The 26,945-nt window shown below is 46.0% G+C and overlaps 1 protein-coding gene across 1 annotated transcript in view; it reads left to right on the forward strand.

Annotated features, from left to right (window-relative positions):
• NCAM2 (neural cell adhesion molecule 2) overlaps positions 1–26,945 on the forward strand; it is an 808,853-nt gene that overhangs the window by 298,462 nt on the left and 483,446 nt on the right. Inside the window, exon 7 of the mRNA XM_078658362.1 lies at positions 10,325–10,475. Within this exon, the coding sequence (XP_078514488.1) occupies positions 10,325–10,475 (151 nt within the window). The remainder of the gene's footprint in view (positions 1–10,324; positions 10,476–26,945) is intronic.

The raw sequence follows: 26,945 nt of genomic DNA on the forward strand, positions 1-26,945 counted from the left end.
TTTACCAGAAAACCACCACTATTTGCAGGGATATAGAATGATGCAGGTGCCTGACAATGGCTATGAAATAATTTACTTGTTGAGGGACAAGGGGGCAAACAGGAAAGTTTAAAGGGTGTTCTTGTTTCACAGCTCCGAGTCTTTAATTGCCTATGAATTATGGAAGACTTTTTACGGGATATTACAATGTCGGTAGGAAGGAATATTTTCTTTCTCATCCTCAAAAAACCTGTGGATTAAGGTTTAGAACACTGCAATGGTGGCATAAGAATAGTTTTGGAGAAAATGTTTCACTTTAAAATGCCACGTAATTGATGCGGATATCTTGATAAAATGATGAACACTGGATTAGTGGTCTAGTGCGCGTGGCAGAGATTGCCAAATACACTTTTCAACATATTATGCAGTCTTTAGATGTTTCTACTGGTTAGTTAATTCGAGACAAAATAAAGGTAAAGTAAAAACAAATATGGGTGAAGCGATTACGAGAAAAAAAATATTGGGGCATATGTACAAGCCCCTATTGCCACAGGAGCATCACTTTGTGTGACGTTCCCGTGGCATTAGGGGCCTTGCCTTGTGTACAAGGCAGTGTTAAGCCACTTAACGTGGCTTAGCGCTGCCTTGTACATCAGGCATCCTTTCATGCTATGTTTAGCTTGAAAGTGGCATGCATCCATTGTATTTGACACTGCCCCCATGTACAAGGGTGGCGTACATAGGAGGCAGCGCCAAAATTAAGACCAGAGAAATCCTGGTCTTAAGTTGGCAAAACAAGGAGAAATGCATTATTTCTCCTCGTTTTTGCTTTTCTTCTGCGCACGCATGAAAGTTACAAAATTACATTTTAGGATTGTTTATGTGCAGGAAGGGACAACTTCCCACACATAACCAATCCTCCCTTGCACGTTAAACTTAGCGCCCTCGTAGGGGGAAGCGCAAGGCTGCACCACATTCTTGTAAATATGGTTCAGCCTTGTGTTTTCCGAAGTGGCGGAGCATGTCGTTAAGCCCCAGTGCTTAATTTGTGCCGGCGCTTAGCACCGGCACTTAATTATCAGGGCCGGGTCTACGCATCAGCTGCGAGTGCTGTCGGAAACTACTCACCTTTCAGGAATGATTCAACCATGTGCCGTGAGAGCTTTTGAAATACTCTTCCCTTTGTTACTGGGTTTTTTCTGGTCAGGTTCACTGCGGAAAGTGTGTGCATCCGATTCCCAAAACAAACACTGTTCAAACGCATTCAAAAAAGGAAACATTGTGCTGAAGTTGTTTATTTTATTGTGTTGTAAACAATACTGCTGAGCTTAAATACACATCGTGGCAGTGGGTTTGTTTGAACTTGATTACAAGCAAGCAAGATAGTTTTCTGTTGCTTTATGACACATCATTCCTATTTTTACAGAATGCTTTTTGTTGGTTTGTATAGAACTAGGTTTGATATTTAGTAAAGTGAAATGAAGTTCACCATAGCTGCTTTTCCTTTACAGGATGACACAGCAGTTGCAGAGGAGCACACATCTCCAGATTAGTCTATACGTGCAGTTGGGCGTCTGGGATCAGCGGGGCTTGCCTTCCCGGGCTCTGCTCCCCCATAGTGCCCCGCCCCCCTTCACAATACTGTAAGGCCAGGATTGATTCTAATTAGCTCATAGAATGGCCGTGTCGCGGCGCTACTATCCTCTTTACTTACCCTCTCTACAGGGCCGGACTGGCTACCGGCAGTTGTGTGTGCTGCCGAGCTGTGGGCTCACTTTTCTATGGTGGGGGCTTATTTCGTTGATGGGGACCTGCGTGCGCATTGAAATAAAAAAAGCAAAAGAATTTCGTTTTTCACACGCAGGTCCCTATCAACGAAAACAGCCCCCAGCTCGGCAGCACACACAACTGGCCGGTAGCCAGTCCGGCCCTGCCTCTCTAGGCGGCTATGGTGGATTCTAATTAGCTCATTCGTTTTCCACCTCGCGGCGCTTCTATCCCCATTATCCTTTATAGGTTACAGTACATCAACACGACACTAGCGCACTGAGGCCAGGCACCGCTGGATAGGATTGATTCTAATTAGCTCATCAGTTGGGCACATAACGGGGCTTCTCTCCCTATCTCACCAGGTGAGGAGCTGACATCACATGGTGACTGGGAAAAGGGGCTGAAAGCCAACTGTAAATAGTGGTTGTTAGGTCGTCTTCCGAAGCTTTTAACAGCCGACCTACATTAAGAGGTAAGAAAGCAGGGTTGGATTGGGATCTAAAATCCGCCCGGGCACACCAAAAACAAGCATTGGCATAGCCAATAGGTCACGCCTTTTAGGAGAGATTGTTAGGAGGAGGGCAGGACTGAGGGCAGGGGTGGAATAGGAGAGATTGTTAAGAGGAGGGCAGGACTGAGGACAGGGGGGGAATAAGAGAGATTGTTAGGGAGAAGTCAGGACTTAGAGCAAGGGCAGAATAAGAGAGATTGTTAGAAGGGCAGGGGTGGAATAAGAGAGATTGTTAGGACTCGGAGGGCAGGACTGAGGGCAGGGGCAGAATAAGAGAGATTGTTAGAAGGGCAGGGGTGGAATAAGAGAGATTGTTAGGACTCGGAGGGCAGGACTGAGGGCAGGGGCAGAATAAGAGAGATTGTTTGAAGGGCAGGACTGTGGGCAGGGGCGGAATAAGAGAGATTGTTAGGAGGAGGGCAGGACTGAGGGCAGGGGCGGAATAGGAGAGATTGTTAGGGAGAGGTCAGGACTGAGGGCAGGGGCGGAATAGGAGAGATTGTTAGGGAGAGGTCAGGACTTAGAGCAAGGGCAGAATAAGAGAGATTGTTAGAAGGGCAGGAGTGGAATAAGAGAGATTGTTAGGACTCGGAGGGCAGGACTGAGGGCAGGGGCGGAATAGGAGAGATTGTTAGGAAGGCAGGGCAGAGGGGAGGGGCAGAATAAAATAGATTGTTAGGAGGTGGGCAGGACTGAGGGCAGGGGTGGAATAAGAGAGATTGTTGGGATAATGTAAAGATAACTCCGTGATTAATGTTCTTCCTGGAGAGCGATGGGAATTGTGTCTAGTAGAGGTTTTGACACATTATTAGGTTGAGGGTTAATATGCCTGCTGTAAAGAATTCGTACCATGCGGATGAAAATTGCACATAATGTAAATTGGTCTTACTGCTTTTCTAAGAGACATCATTTTTTTTACAGTTTATAAGTTAAAAATCCTACTATAGAACAGTAAATTATTAACTGTCGTCAAAGAACTGCATGCACAGTTCAAAGTATTGGGTAGAGCATAGATTAATGTTGCAAAAAGGGTTAATTTGGGTAGAAATCAATTCTTATTATTAAAGAGAACCCAACCCCCAATTATGGTGTTCCATTTTCAATTCAGAGGTTGTTCTTCTCCAGATCAAGCAGTCTTAAACTATACTGTCTACCTGTAAGGACGACATGTCACTCCAACAACTTGTAGTCCTTTGGGCCTGGCTTATGTACATTTCATAAACGGTGATTTACATACGTGGGATTAATTGTGCGGCGACCTGATGGAGGAAGTGGGTGGAGCCGGAGGAAAGTGGGTGTGGCCTCCGACAAATATTTGAGCACCTGGACTTAATTTTTTACAAATTAAGCACTGTTAAGCCAAGGAGGCTAACGACATGCTCCACCATTTCATTGTACATATCTCCCATTGTTTCATGACTTTTCAGAGGGTCCACACCTCTCCAGTCAGGTATGGAATTCAAATACTTTTACTTACATAAATTACGTAAAAATGATCAGAAGTTCCGCCTCCAAAACTACAGCAAACGATCAGATTAGCCTTTTTTGAGAATTTTTTTTACAGTCTAAACAATATTTGATGAAGTCTGGATTAATCTAGTGTTCGTTTTCTATATAACGTGCTCTCTTCTGGAACAGGTGTGACGTCCATGCCCATCTGCGCACCAGCCAAATACTGTGCCAATTACGCTAATAGCGTGGAGTCAGCATGAGCCAGCAATGACCCCCGGCTCAGTAATGATCTAAGACTGCTCTTTAAAGGGAATGCAAATATTTATAGCAGACAAGATATTTTTCTCTTATTGCTTCTGACTAATTGTACCCTGTCTGACCCACTCTAACAGCTTCTCTGCAAATAGTTTTATTTTGATTTCCACTTGTATTGCCTCTCTTGTATTTAAAGGAACACGGCCCATGTGTTAACACATTTTATTATGCACTTTATTCATTCAGAATGATTTATTATGGATCTATTGTTTTAATTCGTATTCAGTTCTGAATGTTTAGCCAGCTTTTTACCTTTTCTCAATACAGGTGAAAAGTACATGAGCACCTTGTGCCAAGAGTGGCTGGCTTCCAGATGTATCTTTTCTTTTACTGCTGAGTCTATATTCTAACTTATTTTTTATTGCAGCCAGCAGCTTACTCTGCCCCCACTTCAGAGTTCTGATGTGCAGGGACTATAAGAAAAGGTGCTAGCGTATCTGGAGTTGATCAGCTCGTAACCAGTTTAGGCCGCTATATGCACCAACTGCTCTGCTACAAATATTTTTAAATTTCATTTCTACCCATTCTTACCTTTCTTTGAATTAAAGGGAACTAAGTCTATGTCTAGTTGTTATATATATTTATTTTTTACGTCTCTTCAGGCTGAGACCTACTAGCTTTGAAATTTTCAAATACTATTTTAGGAAGAAGTTTATTTCTTATTCCTATCCCCCACGCTAAAGCCTTCCTGCATAGTATCTTGGCAAAGTATTTTATTTGTATTTTTTACATTGAGTTAACTTAACCTAAACGCTAGCTAGATGACTTCAGGGGCCGTATTACACATGACTGCGCCAGCGCTAGTTGTTGCTGTGTGCCAGAGTATGTTTATGTGCGTTTGCGTCTCTGAGCTAATACAATATGCACACAGATGCACACGCACATAAACAGAGAGCTTAAAGTCGGGTGTCAACATCACGGGCGCGTTACAAACCGATCCTCTGTAATGGCATTGGGCGCATACTCTGGGGCACCGCGACAAATAGCGCCAGCGCAGTCATGTGTATTACGGCCCCAGGAGTGATAGGGACTGTATACAGTAATACACACATTGTGTTGAGGCGGTGTGAACTCGATACAGATGGTGTCGAAGCATTTTGCAATGTTTCAAGTTAGATGTATAATATGATGCAAATACATACTAAAATGTGGTAATACAGCTTCACATAGAAATAAGGAAGGCAGTTGAGGAATGGCAAGCTTGGAAGGTCCAACATACGGTCCCAGGTTAATAGTAGTAAAAGTGAGAGTGTGCAGTTCCTAAAAGGATGAAAGGGAAGGAGGCCAGGTGTCCTAAGCGGAGCAAATGGCGATCATGGAGTAGCTCCAATTAAGAGCAGGGGCCACCACACACCCCAAGGGGTGCCATGCTTCATCATCGGGAAGCTCCTCATTGGGCCGGTGCTGCAATTTCCATCGGGCCCTGCAAGGGACTCTTGGCCGGAGGTCTTCTCATTTTGCAGATGTGAGGTGTTGGTGAGGCATATGTGTCAAGAGTAGAGATGGGAGGGAGTGAGTGTAGATTAAAAATAGCTCTGGGAGTCCCACAAAATAATTTTATTATCTGGGTTCCTATGCTATGCTAAAAACAAAAGACTATAAATTGTGGCAAAATGGGGGAATTACACCCATGCAAGCTCTAGATTATGTGTGTAAGGTGTGGAGATTCGACATGTTTCATGCCTTTTTTTCGTCCAAAGGATCTTGGCATTTTATCAGGACCATAGGCTTCTTGTCTACTCTAGTGAGGACAGTGTGGATCAATGTCTGTCATGGACCGTCCCCTGTAGTGAGGACTCGTAGGGTAGTCCTGCGTGATGTGAAAAAGATAAACATTAAGATATGTGTACCTTCGGGAAACACCTGGAGGGAAAGAAACTGGTATAGAACATGGTTGGTCAAGCAACCATTGTGGCATGCGAACAGGAGGCAGGACACCCAAAGTCGGATCAAAAACATATGCAGGACATCTTATGTGCAAAGTGATTGAAAATGCCAAAACACTTATCTCTGTGGATTCAAATAGTTTAACCCATTGGCTGCGGGGCGTTTTCACCTGCTGTGCGGGGGGAAGGGGGCTGCACGTGGTGCCGCCGTGCTTGAGACAAGCTCAGCTCGTCATGAGGCACAGTGGAGCTGCACTCATGACGAGCTGAGCTCGTCACAACCACACCCGTTTTGGAACGTTCAGCACAGCGGAGAAATTATCCCCGCGTGTGAACGTTCCAACGGTCATGACGAGCTCAGCTCGTCAAGAGTGCAGCTCAACCGTGCCTCATGACGAGCTGAGCTCGTCATGAGCACGTAACGGGTTAAAATACCACTAAATATGTACATAAAATACATTGAACAATCGTGCAGCTAGTCTATCTCAAGCTGGGAGTACCTATCGTGGAAGTGCCATTCAATGCGGACTCTCTGGCAGGGGTGATGGGTGATGAGCTTCTGCAGGAGTGTCCCTCACATTTGTCTCCTGTAGCCCGGCCAAAGGATGGGTGGGGCCAACTATGTCAAGACTTACCTAGAAGTTGGGGGCTGTTGGACCTGCCAGTGAGGTTCAGAAGTCTTGTAAATTGGCAAGAATGGATGTAGAACGAGAAACTAAGGTGAGCGTCATTAAGGCGGGACAGGGATGATTTATACAGTACAGCAGCCCGTCCCTTAAAGCCTCGAGGGCAGCCGCAGAATATACAGGCCCCGCGGAGAGTACGGAGTAGCACTCGGTCTGTGCCCAGCCCAGCAGGTCAAAAAAATGACCGAAACAAGAGTAGTAATAAATAGAACTCTATGGCTCTAGGGAGGGGACATTGGTAGGTGGAACAAATACACATTCACACTTATGTTTCCTCCAACCATGTGCTATACAGCTGGGTTGGAGAAAAGCCACAGGCTCCAATGCACCATGTGAGCAGCAAAGGAGGCGGCTCCGACAAATCCTGGTGCTTCTCTCCTGTGAAAGCAGTATCTGGATTGGGTGTGGAGCCTGTCCCTTGAGGGCTCATCCCCTTCTGGACAATGAGAGGAGGGGCAAGGCAGGTGTCAGCAGGGCAGCAGGTAAGTCTTTTTTATTTTTGTACTTATATTTTCTTTCTCCCGCCTTCCCAATCCACTGCCCTCTCCGCCTGCAGCCACCATACCACTTTAGGTAGGCAGCAGCTGCCCCTGGTTAATACATTTGGTCGAATTTAGATGAATATTAAGCTAAGAAATAGTTTATGTGTATTATGGCAATCTGTTTGATTTTGGTTCATTGTTTTTTCTGTGGTGTGGTGATAAGCTTGGCCTATTTCGTCAAGTTGTGAACATTAGATTACACAGACATTTAAGTAGGCTAGAGCCCTGACAAGATTATTTTTATGTCATCGGATAGGAGGATGATTTCATGGAGTAAGATTTACATTTTACCAGAGAGCAACACCAAATGTGGGTGAGAACTGGTCCCTCTGGATTTGGCTTAATGACTGCATCAGTGATGACTTTTAGAGATTCTGTTTGGATTGGCCATATAGTGTGTCTTGAGGTGTGATTGAGTTAGGTTTTAAGAAGTGCCAATAAGTGCTGAAGGAATGAGAGAGGAGGTGTAGGTTCACAGATGAAGGAGGTCGTATCCTGCTGTCTAAACCAGAGGCATTCCAGCTAGGAGGCCTGTTCTTGCTGTTTAAATCATAGGACCTCCAGTATGGGGACATGTCAGGGTTGGGGGAGTGGTTGTATTATGAAGAATTGATGACCCAGTGGTTTTATGGGGCTAAGATGTGTCTACTGTTCCAGTTAAGTTACCGTGAGGAGAGATTTGAGAAATCTCAGGAGATTGTATTAAGCTGGAGGGAGGCGGACTCAGTGGAAATAGGAGGAATCGTGTTTAGACTAGTGGGCAAGGATGTATTGGATATTTTAGTTATAGGGTTAGTGGGAATTCTGAATATCTTTTGTTTACATAGTAGAATTGTAATAGTCGCATTGAAGGATTAAGATCACTGATTTAGGCTCCAGTCTTGATTGTAGATTTGCTGTAAAATAAGATGTTACCTTCAGCTTTGAATAGTGTTGAGAATAATATGGTCAGATTCCTGAGATAGGGAATTTTCGCTTTTTAGGTGGTAAATATGGAAGATATAACATTCTGAAGCCATAATGGAATGTTATTGGAGAACAAAAGGAGGTGTTTTCTTTTTGCTTCTTCTTCCGGAAGCAGTTTTGTTTAGAGATGAGAGTTTGGGAAAAACTTCGAGCATAGCTGGCAAGATTCCCGCTGAAATACATGTCTGAATCCATGTTTTTTCTTTGAATTGTGGAACGTGTTTGATACTGAAATAAACCAGACTACAAGTCCCAGAATTCAGAGAAAATACCTTGAGTGACTCGCCACATCACATACGGGCCTGCTTATTTGGGCAGAGCTGTTCAAGGAGACTGTGTTTGAAATTCTTCATGGCATTCCAGATATATTGGATAGGTAGATGATTCTTTAGATTTGGTGACAGGATTTCTTCAGATGGGAAGCTGGAGGGAGGTGGTCTATTGACACCGTGTTGATCGGGGGAAGGGTTAGCAAAAGGGATTAAATTTGTGTTACTAATTCAGTAAATAACAAATGAAATCCGAGACAACCTTAGCAGAGGGTTGCTGTTGGATGACTGGAGCCAACTATGGTATTGTGTAGACTGTGAGGTCAGAAAGCATCTGAATGGAATGTCACATGTAGGGCCTAACTAGCCTAGAACTTAGCAACATCATAATGGGGTAGGATAGGCTATAGGATTATCGGAGTGCTCCAAAACTCAATGCACAATGGATCAGAGCCGGCGGCACAGCTCATCTGGTGATGTAGGTCCGGGCCGATGCCAATGACGAAGGTCTCAGGCTGCAACAGGGCACACACACACAACTTTGCTGAGACTCACTTAAGCTTTGGGTGCCCACAATCAGAGGGCAATCCTCACGAAGGTATCAGGCTGCACAAAGCACACGCACACAGCGTCACTGAGACTCACTTGAGCTTCGGGTGTACACGATCACAGGGCAATCCTCACGAAGGTCTCAGGCTGCACGAAGCACACGCACACAGCTTTACTGAGACTCACTTGGATTCCAGGTGCCCACGATCCCAGGGCAATCGTGGTAGGGACTGGTGGGATCCCGTTCCTATGTTCAAGCAGGCGATTCAGTGAAAATCAAAACGCTCATGCACCCAAAGGGCACAGAAACATTATATTATATTTCAGAACATTGTATACACCACCTATACCCAATAGTTAGCTGGGACCCATATAAAAATCTGAACACCCATCAGTAGTCAATTTGAGTTTGTTCTTTTACTCATGTAGAAATTAACTTGAGTGCAGTTCTTCTTCAAAGGCTGAAGTTAGAAGGAAGTATAAGCAGCAATGAGCTGGACATGGAGTAGCCTCTCTTTAGTGGCTTTTGTTGATGGAATGAAGTCTAATGAGCAAGGTTCAGGCCAAGGAGTATTTTGCCGTACAAAACGGCTGCCTCCCTAGGTAGATGAAAAGAAATAAGGTGGCCAAAGCCTTTGGTAGCAATGTGGGAAGCACATCCAGGAGGTGGGTGCCTCTGTCCCAAAACACACAAAGGATACCCAGGTTCCACCTGCCAAGTTGGATGTACTTTCTCTGTTGAAACAATGTTCTTGTAAAATAAACTTCCGGTCAAACATTGATTCACCAGAAATCTGTTTACATTTTAGCAAACTACTCAACACCTTCAGTTTTACTGTCTAGGTTTCTGATCGTGTAGCAGCTTGCTCTTGAAATGGCAGCTAATTAAGTATGGCACTTGTGAATGAAAACCGTGTGTGAATGTGTCTGTTGACACCATTTGATTGACATATATTTTAAATTGTCTTTCATGTTGTAAATCTACTCAAATTCTGGCATAGTTAATTCCCCGAAGGTGGCCATGAGAGCCAGCAAAGAAATTCATGGTTTGTGGCTAGAATTACATCCATTGTGTCTATATTCTACATGCAGCCACCTTAGTTATAAATAAAATAGATTTCATATATTCTTAACACACACTAGTTGTATTTTTTTAAACATTTTAAATCTAGATTGAGAAAAAGAGAGGACGATTTAGAGAGACAGGGAGTGGGGAGATGGGGAGGGGGAGAAAAGAGAGAGAGAAGCAAAGATCAGAAACTACATTTCACTTTGCATACTTTCCAATTAGATTGCAATTGTTATTTTAATTGAGTCCTGCAAAATTTTATGGAACAGTGATTTCTTCGTAAGCCAAGAATATCTATTTTCAATAAGCCATCTTTTTTTTACACAACAGAGCTCAGATGGAAGGATAGAAATAAAAGGACAACATGGAAAATCAACCCTGAATATTAAAAATGTGAAGCTGTCAGATTCCGGAAGATACGACTGTGAAGCAGCAAGCAGAATCGGCGGCCATCAAAAGAGTATGCACCTGGATATTGAGTGTGAGTTTATGTGTATTTCAAAACGGTCGGTTCATGGAGCTATTACATAAAGGTGTGAAATCGCTTTGGCATCACTGGGACATCGTGAGTCATTTACCTCTGAGAAGTTCAAATTTATGTATGAAAATCGTAGTATTGTCTTTCAAAAATAAAGTTGTGGGGAAATTGTAAAACATGTAACATGGCTGTGAACACGAATCACATATTTCCTTCAGAAGAATTTTGTTTTTATTCATTGCTCATTTTGGAAAGTGGAGTCAGCAATAGAAGCATCCATTGGACTGCAGGAAGACTCCCACTCTCAGATGTGCACACAATTGTGTCCTTACCATAATGGGTCGATATATTTCCCAGAGGATGTATCACGAAGAAACTGGCGAATCACATCTCGATTAGATCACTTCTCAATACGAGTGTGTAAAGTCACAAACCTATTTGATGAACGTTCCTAAATATGTATAGAAGTCTTTGAAATATTATGTGGTATGTATATGTTTTTGCCCTGGGATATATGCGGGACAAGTGTGACTTGGATATCACATACGTCCTTCTGAAGTAGTCAGTGTACTTTTCCGCACTTCTACTGTGGCAACCATGGGCCCAGACTAAGAAGGGCACATGGCGATTTAGCTGCTGTCTGGGTATTGAAATAAATCAACAATCAGGGTAATTGCTCATTGGGAGTTTATGGCCTTGTTGTACTTGCTGTACCATTTGTAGCTCCGGATTTGATGAATACGAAAATTCTGCATATGTTTTCCAGCGTCCAATCAGAACCAGTGCAGAAGTGGGCGGGATCGGAAGGCATGGTGTGCCCCTACTTAAAAAAATTATTTCAATTCGTTCCCCTATTTCTTTCTTTCAAAAGAATATCCCGGGACGGCAAAGAATTGTCCTACATAAAAATGATAACCTTTTCATTCAGCTTCCAGGGGCGGCTCGCACTTCTCTGTTGAACTCCAGAGGCTGCAGCAGCCCCTCCCTGAGCTCTCACAGACTGTGGACAGGCCCATTGTCATTCCAATTGAGGCTGATTATCCCCTTTCGAATGACAATGCGCCCGCCCTCTGCCTTTAGCATATCATGCGCCAGTGAGATCGGAGTTAGTGATTACAGAGGAGCTTTCCCCAAACAGAGTACTGTGGGGAACTTGCCACCTTGTGTAATTTGGCAATCTTGTACACAGAGTGAACAGGGCAGGAGCAGTGACGGGACAGAAGAGGCGACAGGAAAGGAGAGGTAATAGGGCAGGAGAAGTGATGGGTCAGGAGAAGTGACGGGGCAGGAGAGGTGACGGGTCAGGAGCAGTGACGGGACAGGAGAGGCGAAGGAAAGGAGAGGTGATGGAGCAGGAGAAGTGATGGGGCAGGAGAAAAGACTGGGCAGGAGCGGTGATTAGGCATGAGCAGGAGGGGTAACCGGGCAAACACAGGGGCAGTGAACGGATAGGAGCATTGAACGGGGCAGGAGGCGTGGTAGGACAGGAGAAGTGATGGGGCAGGAGCAGTAATCGGGCAGGAGCAGTGAAGGGGCAGGAGCAGTGAACGGGCAGGAGTGGTGATGGGCAGGAAACGGACAGTCCTTTCCTTCAGTCTCTTCAGCTGTTTCTTCCTTGGCAGAGGTTCCTCTTGACCACGTAGTAGTTTGAATCCTTTCCAGTCCTGATCAATCCAAAGTCCAGGAGTTTCAGCCCACATAGTTATACCCCAAAATGTCTTGGACGTCTTTGTGTTCAGGGGACACTGACCCCTGTCCAAACCAGTTCTGGGTGTCTCCCTGCCAGTGACACCTTCTTCCTTTGATAGTGGGGGTCTGGATCTTCAATCACTCAGCAGGAGATGAAGCCATTGTTTTATGGTGGCAGGCTAGGCCTCTTCACCTCCAGGGGCTACTCCTCCCCCCTACACTCCAGATGCAGGTCAGCCTGTTGCTGTCTCGCCTCCTCCCCTGGGTCAAGACATTCCCCAGAGCCTATCACACTCAAATCCACAACCAGGCAGAGACACACAGAAATGTTAGAACACAAAAAAAACAGCCACTTCTAAAAGTGTGGTTTCTAAACACAAATGCAAAAACCACCTTCACAAAAAGATGTGTTATTAAATTGTGAGTTCAGGCATACTAAACTTCACCTCTCCATATTAAGCCTGTGGGAAGATAGGCTGGAAACATATTACACAGCCTCCCCATTCTGTCCTATGGGCAAAATGGCCGTTCAACAGTGAAAAACGAAATGGAGATGATTTCACTGTCAGGACATGGTACACACCTCAGTACATGTCCTACCTTTCACATACACTGCTCTCTGCCCAGTGTGGTACCCTGGACGTACCATAGGGGTATCTGTTGTAATGTTATGTTATAAGGGAATTTATAGCACGCGCAACTACTCTTGAGTATCCTGGCGCGAAGCAGTCTCAGACAAGTGGCTAGGTAGAAGACTAATAGGCCTCCACGAAAAGATGCGTTTAGAAAAGCTTCTTGAAGCATCTGAGAATCTGGGTGTGGCGCAGAACAGTGGGAAGGGCCTTCCAGAGACTGGCTACTTTAACTGAGAAAGACTGGCCACCCATCCTGGCCCAACGAAAACGTGGGGCGGCCATCAGACGATGTGCCGCCGACCTTAGAGTTCATCGGGGAGTATAGAAGGCCTCTCTCTTCCTGATATAAGGGGGGCCAGAGTCGTGTAATGCTCTATGTGCTAGAACAAGAGCTTTAAATTGTACTCGCTGAGTCACTGGCAGCCAATGAAGAGCACTCATTTGTGGTCTAATACTAGATCTCTTGGAAATGCCTAGCAGGAGTCTGGCCGCGGCATTCTGAATTAGTTGTAATTTGTTCACCAGGTATGCCGGGATGCCAAGAAAGAGTGCGTTGACATAGTCTAGGCGTGATAGAATGAGCGCCCGAGCAACCATCTCCTTGGCCCGCTGGGGGAGCAGGGGGAAAAATCTGCTTAAGGATTTGAGAGTCCCAAAGCATACGCCCGTTAGCCTCTTGATATGTTCCGCAAACCTAAGGTCATTTTCAAACCAGATTCCTAGGTTCTTGGCCGGGCCACCTTCAGATAAAGGGCGGGGGAAATCAGAGGGCCACAGAGCTTCTGTGAAGAGCGGGGGAAATTGCCAATAAAGGATGATTTCCGATTTCCCCTCATTACATTTCAATTTGGCCTGTGCAAGCCATGTAAATACAGCGGCTAGGCAACTTTGCGCTGTATCGACACCAACATCAGAGTCATCCCAGGTAAACAAGAGCTGGGTGTCATCGGCATAAGCCATAATTTTGGCACCCAGCTCTTCAGCCAGGGAGATCAGACGGGTCAGATAGATGTTAAAAAGTAATTGACTCAGGGTTGAGCCCTGAGGGACTCCCATCAAGACCTCCCTGGCAGAGGATTAGAAGGGAGGCATCCAGACCTGCTGGGAGCGGGAGCTCAAAAAAGATTCTAGCCAGGCCCACACAGTACCAGAAAGGCAGATGGAAGACAGGCGTGAGAGAAGAAGCTGGTGAGGGACCGTGTCGAAGGCGGCAGAGAGATCCAATAAAATCAGGGCTGCTCTGCCGCCCCCATCCAGACACTCCCATATAGCCTCCGTCACCTCCACCAGTGCCGTCTCTGTGCTGTAGGATGATCTGAAGCCTGATTGTGCCGGATGAAGAGCCCCCGTGGCTTCAACGAATGCATTCAGTTGGCGAAAGGCCACCTTCTCGCAGACCTTGGCAAGTGCTGGCAGTAAAGATATATGCCGATAATTGGCCGCCATCAAAGGATGTACGGTTGGCTTCTTTAAAAGTGGAAGGAGCTTGGCCTTTTTCCACTGTTTGGGCACCAGTGCTGACTGCAGCGACCAGTTGACAATGGTTGTAACTTCCGGGCCAACCGTATCCGCCACACCGGCTAGAACTCTGGCCGGACAAGGATCTGAAGGAGATCCCGACTTTAGTGACCTAAGAATACCGAGAATGTCTGGCAACTCAACCACGGTGAACTGAGAGAATAGCCTAGTAGGGGAGAAGCAAGTGGAGGGTGCCGGAAGGGAGCGAGGAGGCGACACAGAAAAGGCTAGACTTTCTTCAATAAGTTTGATTTTGCTGATAAAAAAAGCCGACAGCTCCTCGCACCAATCAGAGGAAGCGGGGATGGTCTTATGCTCAGCTCGCGGTGACATAAAGTTCTGTACGATGGAAAAAATCTCCTTGCTGTTGTTGTTAGCTTTCATGATTCTGGTCGCAAAGTGCTCACTTTTTGCTGTTCTCACGGTGGTGTAGTAAGTTCTCTGCGTCAAACGCAATTTAGATTTAGCTAAGGGACAATAAGCCACCCTCCAAAGGCATTCCATCTTCTTGCAGCACAGTTTCAGATTTTTTAGCTCAGTGGAATACCATGACTGGGAGGCCGACTCACGCCGGGACGCACTGGGCATGGGTTTGCATGTGGATTCCACCCCCCGTCTGACCCAGTTGATAAACTAGTCAACTGCGCCCTCCAGATCTACACCAAGATCTACCTGCACATGTGATAAGGCCTCTGCCAGCCCCGAGATATTAATCTTATGGGCTGTGGGGTCTGATGGAAGAAATGAGCGGCAGGGGAGCTTTCCCATAGCCCGTGTATAAAAAAGGAAGGGTAAGGCCTGGCAAGTTGGTACACTTGCCAGGACAACAAGGCAGTTTAACAAACTTCGCACAGGCACTCCAGGGGCAGGCCTAAGTTCTCTCTTTAAGGCTACTTGTGTGGGTGGCACAATTAGTGCTGCAGGCCCACCACTAGCATTTGCCTTACTAGTCATGGCACATATAGTGCTCTTTACTACGGACTTTACTAGTAAAACAAATATACCAATTAGGGACAACCAGTTACCATTACACTTTATACAGGGAGCACTTGCACTCTGACACTGCTCAGCAGTGGCAAGTGCCCAAAGCATCTACTTTGGCAACTAAGCATGGGCGTAAAATCCGCTCCGATCGCGGATTTTTTTGATTTTCGGCAAATTCGCAATCCGCGAACTCTCGCGAATTTGTCGAAAATCCGTGAATCCGCTCGCGGCGGATTTTTTGCTTGGTTGCGGCGCGCGGCGTGGTGTACGGCGTTCACTTTCCGTCATTAAGCGTTTGCCGAGTTGTTTTTCTCGATCATATTTTACGAGTGCCGCGCCATTTTGGATCTTGCTGCGTGATCCCGCGGGAGTTTGGCGCCCGCGAATACGTAATCGCGGCTTGCCACCTTGCACAGCACACCTCGCGAGAGTTCGCAATTGCGAACATGTAGTTGCGGCGGAAAGGAACAATCTCGCACTCGCGAAATAGAGATTTTGCAATTCTGCACAAGAAAATCACCAGCAAACAGGATAAACCTTCAGAAAATTATGATTTTTATCAGAATCACTCCTCAGGTTGACATTTGCATGGCCTTTTTTTTTTGCAAGGAGTCCATTTTTGGGGGGGGAGGAAGGAAGTGCCCCACAGTCTCCAACTTCCTGTTCCTGTCCAGCAGGCTCCTCCCAGTGCTTTGTCCATCTCCTGGTCACTTTCATTTGGATCTGGAGCTGGAAGGATTACTTTTTGTGGGTGCTGCGGGATATTTGGATTTGAGGCCTTTTTGACTGTCACTTTTGGATTAGAAATCAACTTTCACAAGTAAGTTTGTTTGGGGCATTACAGTTGCTGCAACTACAATTTTGGAACTTTTTCAGAACATTAAATAAATTATATTGTGGGTAGCCACAGTATCCAGTAGGACCAGGGTTGGTTATGGGTGCATGATACAACTGTTTTGTTGAATTTAAACATCATTGAGGCCATGGATGGGCTGGGATTGTGCTGATTTTTGTCGTTTTTTTGGGCCTGCTGGTGTGGCCCTTTGCCCAGGGGTGGTGAGTGTTGCATGGGCCTAGTCTTTCTGTGGGGTGTCTTCTTGAATTTAAACATCATTGAGGCCATGGATGGGCTGGGATTGTGCTTATTTTATTGTTTTTTGTCGTTTTTTGGGGGCTGCTGGTGTGGCCTTTTGCCCAGGGGTGGTGGTGCATGGACTGAGTGTGCCTGTGGTGTGGTCTCACTCTCTTTAATGTAAACATCATGGATGGCATTGGATTGTGGTGATTTCTGGCTGGTTTTCTGTTTTTTGGGGGTGTACTGTTGATGTGGACTGGCCATGTGGGTGGTGGTGGTGGCCATCTTGAGTGCTGGCTGGTACAGGCAACATGTGCTTGGGGTGTAAGGGGCCATTTTGAAGAGAGGCAGTGTCTGAGGCCTGCACTTATTTTGCCTACTTTTCATCCATTATGCCCAGGGGTAGTGAGTGTTGCATGGGCCTAGTGTTTCAGAGGGGTGTCTTCTTGAATTTAAACACCATTGAGGCCATGGATGGGCTGGGATTGTGCTGATTTTATTGTTTTTTGTCGTTTTTTTGGGGCTGCTGGTGGGGCCCTTTGCCTAGTGCTGGTGAGTGTTGCATGGGCCTAGTCTTTCTGTGGGGTGTCCTCTTGAATTTAAACACCATTGAGGCCATGGATGGGCTGGGATTGTGCTGTTTATTGTGTTTTTTGTCGTTTTTTTGGGGCTGCTGGTGTGGCCTTTTGCCCAGGGGTAGTGGTGCATGGACTGAGTGTGCCTGTAGTGTGGTCTCACTCTCTTTAATGTAAACATCCTGGATGGCATTGGATTGTGGTGATTTTTGGCTGTTTTTCTGTTTTTTTGGGGTGTACTGTTGATGTGGACTGGCTTGGGGTGTAAGGGGCCATTTTGAAGAGAGGCAGTGTCTGAGGCCTGCACTTATTTTGCCTACTTTTCATCCATTATGCCCAGGGGTAGTGAGTGTTGCATACTTGCATGGCCCTATTCTTTCTGTGGGGTGTCTTTAATGTAAACATCATGGATGGCATGGGATTGTGCTGATTTTTCTGTGTTTTGTCGATTTTTGGGGTGTATAACTGAACTGATGTTCCTCTGTCTTCCATTGCTTTTAGGTGCACAAGACTCAAGAGAACCACCAGTGCCAGGAAGAAGTCCTGCAGCGGTGTGTGTGTGCAGCATAACGTCACGCGACGTCACGTCTGGACACAGACAACTCTGCAACTCGTGCAACTGCTGCCTGCTGTTCTGACCTGCTCTGAAGAAGATGGCCACAAAAAAAGTTACCCGTAGCTCCTCTAGCAAGAAAGGTGCCAGTAAGGAGCAGAAGAAGCACGTTACCAAGGAGACTGGTGTGCCGCCCGCCCCTTTTTTTGGGAGTAAAAAAAAAAGTATGCCTGCAGCAGCAGCGGGATCTGCTGGGGACCAAGCTGGCAGCAGCACCCCCGCTCCATTGGGCTGAGTGCCACCACAACCACCACGCCAACTTAAGTCCAAGCCCTTGAGTGCTGCAGAGGCAGCCAGTATAGTTCTTCAATCACCATCGACCAGTGATGTTGGCTCATCGCAAGAAAGCAGCAGCAATGTCCCTCAATCAACACAGGTTGTTGTAGCTCATCTGACGAGTGTTGAACAACCACAGCCGCAACAACAATCACATGTGCAAGTACAAGCCCAAGTACATGTGGAAGGAGAGGCAGCGCAAGGAGATGCGCAAGCCGAGGTGCATGGAGGGTCACAAGTGCCCACAATAGTTGTTCCTCCCGAAGTAGGGGCACATCAGGAAATCGACAATCAAGGCGAGGTATCATTTGAGGAAGACACTCCTCCTGATGATTATTCATCTTCCACACCCCTAGCAAGGAAGAGATCAAGGGTGGTGTCTACATCTTCTTCAAGCACACCTCCTTCTGATGATACGGATCAAAATTGGGAACCAGCACCACTGCCTGAGAGTGAGGCACACCATGATCTGACAAAGGTAGTTAAGCGTAAAAGGAAGCTCGTCCAAAGTCTCAGAGTTATGGAGTGTGATGATGAGGCTCAACAAGAAGTGGCGGATACTGTTGCTGATGAAGACTCTGACAACAACGACCCAGTCATCATAAAGGTCACTGCAGCTCCAGCGGGCATGCAGCAAACAGACATTTTGACCCTAGCCCGAAAAGCTGCTGAGCGTGATGATGATGTTGTCGACGAGGAGGCAGTGGAAACACCACCACAATCATTGGAGTTAAGTAGTACACCAACTCGTACCGCTTCCATATTTCTTTCTGGCAAGAAGGGACCTCCATCCACCTCGACCTTAATTAGTGGCGGTGAAAGTGCACAACGTACAAAAGTTGGGCAATCCAGACCCCCCACTTCATCTGGCATTAGCATCATGACCACCACCACCAGTATCGCCGCCTCCTCCAGGCCCCACAGACACTTCAAGTCCCCAGTTTGGGACTTCTTTACTGTTTGCCAAAAAAGTCCAAAGTTTGCCATTTGTACCCTTTGTAAGCTTGTAGTTAGTCGTGGTAAGTCAGGTACCAACTATGGTACCAGAGGCCAGAGAGGTCATCTTGAGAGAAAGCACACTGTCAAATGGTTTGCGCACCTAGATGCGATCAAGGAAGCCCGAATTGGAAGTCAAGAAAACGTTGATGTTGCATCTGATGATGACGAGGAGGAAGAAGACGTGTCAAACACTTCCCTTACACCCAGTACCCCTGTCAGCAGCACACCCAATGTGAGGCACACTAAGAGTGTTGGAGCGAGTGCGACACCAACGCACAAAAGTTCACCAGCGAGCAAAATTGGGTCAACGAAGTCATTATCAGCCCGTAAATGCTTGGTCCAGGGCAACATTAGAACCATGTTTTCTTCAGACGTGCCATATGAACGCAACCACCCACTGACGCGTCTGTATAACACTAAGCTGGCTAAAATGCTAGCTGTGGACCTTCTCCCTTTTTCTTTTGTAGAAGCGGTAGGTTTTCTAGAATTAGTGGCAACGCTCTGCCCTAAATGGAAGGTTCCTAGCCGGTTCTATTTTGCCAGAGTTGCGGTTCCAGCACTACATGAAGATGTGCTGGAGGCGATTGGGGCAGCTTTGCAGAAGAGTGCTGTTCACACAATACATCTGACAACAGACATGTGAACCAGTGGCGCAGGCGCTGATTACATGTGCATCACTGCACACTGGGTCTCTTTTTCAGGTGTTAAAGCAAAGCTAAACGCAGGTGTTGACCCGGACCAAGTTTTCAAAGCTGCTCGGAAACATGCAACACTAGCCATGTTTGGCTTGGAGAAAAGTCACACATCCCAAAACATTTTGGACGAGTTTAACAAAAAGGTCTTGAAAATGCTATCCCCAAAAAAACGCCAGATTGGTTATGTTTCCACGGATAATGGCGCCAATGTAGTTAAGGCCATGGCGCTGGGTGGCTATTTCAGAGTGCCGTGTTTGGCGCACTGTATCAACCTGGTAGTTCAAAAATTCTTGAGTGATAGAGACAGTGCAGCGTTCGCGGTAATGGCCACCTGCCGCAAAATGTGCAACCATTTCAGCCATTCTTTTAAGGCCCGGAAGCATCTGAGGAGGCTGCTACTTCAAAGTCGAATACCAGTGAAAGCACTCATCCAGGAGGTGGCAACACGTTGGAACTCAACCTTCTACATGCTTGAGCGTCTGTATGAGCAGTATACGGTACTCGATCACTATTTCTTAACAGAGGGTACATCTCAGAAGGAGGACCTGCGGATGGGTGCGGCGCAATGGGACATAGTTAAAAGCCTGACAGACATGCTTCATCCTTTTGAGTTCTTCACGCGTGCAGTCAGCCAGGAGGACTGTAATTTGGGAAAAGCTATCCTATTGTTGTGCATGCTGGAGCACCAACTGATGGCGGTGTCTTCTGAGTTTGAAAAAGATGTAAAAAAAAAGACCCTTTTATTTTGTCTGAGAAATTATTAGAGCGCCTACGTGGTGATGAACGTCTTCAAAAGATCAAGTCAGAACAGCATTACATTTGTGCTACTATTCTGGATCCACACTACAAAAAGGCGCTGGCAGGCGAAGCATTCTTTCCTTTTGCTGATGAAGATGTTCAAAAGTACAAACATTGGCTAGCCTGGTCAGCCAAGAGGTTTGAAAAAGAACGGCAGGTTATTGAAGGAGAAGGCAGTACATCAGCATCAGCATCAGCAGGCCATCCCCAGTCACAAGAATCCACTTCTGCACCTGTGGCTGGGGCACAAGTGACCTCTCAGCCGTTAAAGACACCGGCAACTGGATCATCTGCACCACACACAACACTAACAGTGGCTGCTGTGGAGGATTGGCTAAGTTTGCTTGGGTATGGTTCTCGAAAAAATGTCACAGGCACAGCAAAAAGTAAGCAAAGTTGATGACCTTGAGTCGATGGGTCAGGACTATCTGAATGACTCAACAGAGGTCTTTCTTAATGATGAGCCATTGCAGTATTGGCATGGCAAAAAACAATTGTGGCCACAGCTCTCCAACCTGGCTATAAACTATTTGTCTTGCCCACTCGCAAGTGTGTCTTCTGAACGTGTTTTCAGTGCTGCTGGTGGCATTGTAACTCCCAAACGGAGCCGCCTCTCGCCCATAAATGTGGAGCGGCTGACAATGATCAAGATGAATCAGCACCTCATACCACCAGATTACAAAGTACGAGAAAGCACGCCACATGAAGACGAGGAGGACGGCAACGTAGATGAGGGGATTTGTTCTCTGTTCGGTGGCACTGACCTCATCCTGCCTGAATTCGCAGAGTATGATGACGAAATCTTCTTCTTATTCCCTGACACCGAGCCCTGAAAATGAGACAATGAATCAATAACTTTCTTTTTCGTCCTTATTCACTTTTATTCCTGTGTGTCTGTCTTTCTTTGTTTTGCACAGTTAATTTAATTCAAACTTTAATCACCTAATCCCAAAAACAAGACCATCAGCAGAACTGTCTTCACTTGTTTGCTTATTGATTTGAAGGTGCCGCAGTCTACATTCCTCAGGTTCACAAGTTCTGAAGAACATGCTCCTCTATCCTCCTCCTCCAGACTGCGATTTCCCTCAAAGCAGAGTGCTGGATTACGCCCAATGAAGAAAGACTCAGCACTTGTGGGGGTGTTCTACTTCTTTGCGGGTGAGTTGACGGCTTTGAGCCCATTGCTGTGAAGCTCTAATAATGGGTAAAAGTGTTTTGGACCAAATATGAGGTGGAAATTTCTTGCAGTTTTTGCTGACTTGCTTGCCTTTGAGGTGCTCCTTGGCGGGGTTCCGGGTGTTTGTGGGTGAGTTTTGGGGTCTGGGAGCACTGCTGCGACAGTCTAATCTTGATTGCATTTGCTTTTCAGGAAATCCATGGTAGAAAACAGGAGTTATGATGATGATGACCTAGCTGCACAGCGCGTTTGGACCGAAGGCCGAGAGATATTGTAAGTATGAGATTTAGCTTTTTTGCTGTTTGGGGGTGTTGTCGCGTGCTTTTTTGCGGGTGGGTTGGCGGGTCTTGGCTGGGGCATTCCTGGGAAGGTCTAATACCGGATAGAAGTGTTTTGGACAAAATCCTTAAGGAAAAGCCTTTTTTTTGCTATTTCTTCTGACATCTTGCTCAATGTAGCGTTTTGGGGGGCTTCCTGCTGTTCGTGGGTGGGTTGCGGGGTCTCTGTCGAAGCACTGCTGCGACAGTCTAATCTTGATTGCATTTGCTTTTCAGGAAATCCGTGGTGGAAAACAGGAGTTATGATGATGATGACCTAGCTGCACAGCACGTTTGGACCGAAGGCCGTGAGATATTGTAAGTATGAGATTTAGCTTTTTTGCTGTTTGGGGGTGTTGTCGCGTGCTTTTTTGCGGGTGGGTTGGCGGGTCTTGGCTGGGGCATTCCTGGGAAGGTCTAATACCGGATAGAAGTGTTTTGGACAAAATCCATAAGGAAACACCTTTTGGCACTTTTTGTAAGTTAGGGTTCGTTAGGGTTAGCCCTAGCAGCAGGATTGCATGTGTTTCGGGGTGTTCTATTGCAACGCAGTTCTGGGGTTTTAGAGCACTGTTGGAGCGATGCTGGCTATGGATACTTTTGCTTGCTTGCAAGTGGTTTGAATACAATCCACGGTCGGTAAGGGTGTATTTGGGCCTACTGTTACTTTCAAAGTACGTTTTGTCACCATTTTTCTGCTAGGCATCGTTTTTGGAGATCTGATTGGGGGTCTTCTACATTTTTGCGACTGGCTTTAGTAAGGGTCTTGGTGGGAGCATTGCTGGGAAGGTCAAATTGTGTTCTAAAACACAGTTTACAGTACACCTACCTTGAGGGGAAATATCCGCTATAATATTTTGGCCATACTTATTTATCCTTAAAAAGGTGACTCAGACAGAGCACGCAATTTCAAAAATATTGTACTGTCTATTAGGGAAATCAAAGTGTGACTTTTTGCACCACACAGCGTACATACCTTTTATTTATTTATCAGTGGTATTGTAATAGCACTTTCTGTTTTCCGTTCAATAATTACAGGCCGGGTTTCAGTCAACATCCGCCAGGCAGGCAGTGGACAGGGTGTCTTCTGTCAGTGGGCACCAACATTGATGGACGAAGCGTCAGCTGGAATGGAGGAGTGCCGCTAATAAGAGGAATTGTTTGCTGCATGCAACTTACTTACCAAATTCAACAGGACAACTCCAACAACATACAGAATATTGGTGGAGAAGCGTGGCTCAGTGGTTAGAGGTGGCAGACCCGGAAGCTGAGATCGGCCGTGGACCAGGGTTCGATTCCCCACCTCGGCTGGTCTCGGGCTCAAAATTCCACGGACTCGACAATTCTCGCTCCGGTGCCTACTCGACTCACGGGGTCACACTCTGCGACTCTGGGCAATAGCTTGCTTAATCTCCACTACGGCCCCTCGCGGCGGGATGCCTGGCTTTCACCTTGTGGATACCCTGCCGGGGTATCTCACAGGGGAATACCAGGACGGGTTCCCTAAGCAAGCGCCTTGATACCTTCGGGTGATACGTGCGCTATATAAGTCGCAATACATTTACATTTACAATACAGATACAGTATCCATTGTTTTCTTCTATGAGTGTGACTGCATGTGCTTAGCTTTAGTTTGTACCCAAAGATTTCTTTATCTTCAATTATTGTTTGTCAAGGCTGTGCATTTTTTTTCTTCTCTCAACAAAACCTACCCAAAAAGAAACCCCCATTCCCATCCATTTTCCAAACCCTAACCCTCTTCCCCCGGGCTGTGTTGTTTTGCTTGATGTCTGACTAAAATGACATCAATAATTCCACACACTTGCTGGGGAGGATAAGGTCATAGCAACAGGCTGGTGAAGGAATACGAGGATATCTTCTAGACTTACTCAGCTTTCGTACTATTTCTTCTAGTAGTAGGAGCCAATGTCAAATAAATTCAACGCAAGTACTAGTTATACTTGCAAGCAAATACTTTACCATTTGTTAGGCTACATTATGGCACTGTTCTAGTGTACTGTCACCTGCTATATTCTCGATCGTACCGTAACCGTTGTAATGCTACAGTAAGGACAAACCAGGAAACGTTTTCTTTTTTTCCATAGGCATGCAACTGCCACTGTGTCACACCACTAGTACCACCGCAATGAGGAAATTTCACCCGCCCAGGATTGCCAACGTTAATCCCCATTTCACGTGGAGCCAGCCCTGGGCCTAGCCCTAATTTCTAACACAAATTACAGGTAAGATAAGCGTTTGGTGGGAGGTAGTATAATGGAGTATTAGGACTAGACGAGAGATTGACGGTAGTACTACTAAAGTCCTACGATTGTTCAGGAAAACAAACTTACTGTTACACCCCCGTCCCCCACCCACCAGACTGAAAAGCAGTAAAAAACAGGTATGGTCAGATAAAGTTTAAAAATGTATATTTATGTAGCCCTAACAAAATAATCTCCCTCAAGACCCTCCCTAACCCCAACGATTGTCTTTGAAAAGTCCCAAAAATAACCCAACTCCCAAATCCCACCCCCCAAAAGTCACTAAAAAAAGGGCAAGGGACACTCCACTACTGGAGGGTGCTGGTACATTTTGCGGCATGGGCATCATACTCCTTGCGGAGGGTGGCAAGCTCGAAGCGGAGGCCCTCCACCAAGTTCTTATAGTTATGGACCTCCTGCTCCAGGTAGGACATTCGGACTCCTAGGCGGCGTTGGCGTGCCTTGCAGCTCCTGTGGGGGGCAGCTGGTCTTTCTGCTGCTTGGCGGTGGCGGTTGGCTTTGTTAGCCCGGCTCCGTACCGCTGGAGCACTGCGCATGCTGGCGGCCCGTGGGGTCACGGAGGAGGATGCAGCTGTCCCAGTCGAGGATGTTGTGGTTGCACCGGTCGACTGCGTGTCCTCCTCCTCCTCCAGGGCCACCAGCCGCCGATATTCGGCGACAGTGGCATCCAGCCTCCGTTGCCGGGCCATTCGAGCCTGCTCCCTCCGTGATGTCGATTTGGAAGGAGCAACTATATGAAGAAAGAAAGACATAGTCTGTAACCAATGCTCCTTAGCATTAATAACACAAAGTGATTGAGCCGAAAGTTGGGTCACAGTACAAGTAGCAAATTGAAAGCACAGTACATAACTATTGAGGACAGTATCTATGTAACCTCCCACTTCTGCATCCTTGCTCTAACATTAGTGGTAGTTTAATGAACAAATTCTACGACCACTATGGACTTCCATTACAGTCGACTATGACAGTACACCAGTCTTATTCTTCTTCTTCTCTCTTGTTTAGGAAAATTGGTACATTATCTTATGCAAGCCGGCAGAATGGCAGCACAGTGAACTTGCACCCGAGAAAAACAGTTGCACACCATGATGAGTGAGACAGACTGGCGTTAATGTACCGGTCCAGTACATGCAGGTGGTGAAGCTATTACTTTTCTATTACGGGTGGCACTGAGAATACTCTGTTACAAGGGCTACTGCTTAATTAATTTACTTTGGACCCTACAGTGCAAATGAGTACTAGAAAAGGAAAATGAAGAAGCTAAATAATTTGATTATCTATCACTTCACATGGGACGTATTTGATGACATATGGGATGACTTTAGGTGCTTTGCTTAATATTGAGTGAACAGTGATACACCCACACATGAATGACGTACTACAACTAAACTAAAGTTATTAAGAGAGGTACGGAGTGTCCACCGTAATAACCGGATATATGCTGTGCTTGCAGTTGCAATACAAAGTACTGCTACTATTCATGGTAGTATTGGACACATTTACAATTTCTTTTCCTTGCCTTCCCTACACTGGAACGGACGTGCGGGTGCGGTGGTACATGCTCTTCAAGGTAACACTTAGTTCATCCAGCGACAGTCTACTCTCTCTAGATACACATGTGCTATCTAAGAGTCAGAGAATACCATGCTCCAGGCATCCATTCATTCAAAGTATACGCACACATACAGTTTCTGTTTCACCCACCCAGGCTGCTGTCCTTCCACCCATCCTTGCTTCATCATTGACCCAGCCATGCACCATACCATATTCTTTCCTTCCCAGCCACCTCGGGGGCCAAGCAAACACATATCGTTCTTCTTTGCCAGCCATCATAAAATTTCGCGTCTCACTTACTTACACCCTTCTTTCGCTTTTCGTTCATCCCATCCATCACGTTCATCTAAGATCTTATTGGGATTCTTCTCACCAAAAACTTCACAGCTAAGTCGGAGTACATTTCGAGGAGGCTACTACCTGGTTGATTTGTAATACACCCGTGCAGAAAGCACACTATGCAGTCTTCAATCTCAATAAGTAAGGAATATATAGCTTACCTGTTCCCGCCACCACCGTGCGAACCCCCACAGGACCGTCCGCCGGCTCTTGCACCGCATCCTCCCCAGAGTCCTCCGAGTCCTCGCCCAACACCGCCACCTCCGCGCTGGCCCCGCCACCAGATGTTCCACCTACAAAGTACATTTAAGAATGTTAGAATACACCACTCACTACTATATAATATTTGGTCTAGGAGTAATAAAGAAATGTTAAAAAAACAGAATACAATGTAATAATTTGTGACTGTCTACTCTAAAGTAAAAATGTCCCTTTTTCCAGGGAAGGCTGTTGTCTTGCTGCACTTTTATGCACAACTGATGAATGCTTGCTTTTTATTTTTAACACGCACCACTTTTTCTCCTAACAGACAGAAGCTTGACTTCTAAGAACACGACCAGGATCAAGTTCAAACCAGGTGAGAGCTCAGCTCGACCACAAGAAATGTGTCCAATTAATCGTCAGCACTAAGCACTTTTCCGTTTTCAGTTAAATAGTTTTATGACAAAGTTGATTTTAATAAATGTGTTTACTTTTAATAAAGCTTTTAAACTTAAATAGACTCTGTGGTTTTTGGTCCTCCAGACTAGAGTGGATGAGCTAAAGGTTTTGGAATTTTTGCAAGCATGAGTGCCTCTGACACTTCTTGACTGTGACTCCGTACTCTTGTCCTGCGTAGGATAATCTAAAGATCATTGGGGATCAATCATCGGTGACTTCGGGAGCTAAATGACTCTGCCACACTATCTAGTCAGTAAGGAGACAGTGCATAGAGCTATTGCTGAATA

This window comes from Lissotriton helveticus, chromosome 8 (assembly GCF_964261635.1).
Source record: "Lissotriton helveticus chromosome 8, aLisHel1.1, whole genome shotgun sequence".
In the NCBI taxonomy this organism is placed as follows: domain Eukaryota; kingdom Metazoa; phylum Chordata; class Amphibia; order Caudata; family Salamandridae; genus Lissotriton; species Lissotriton helveticus.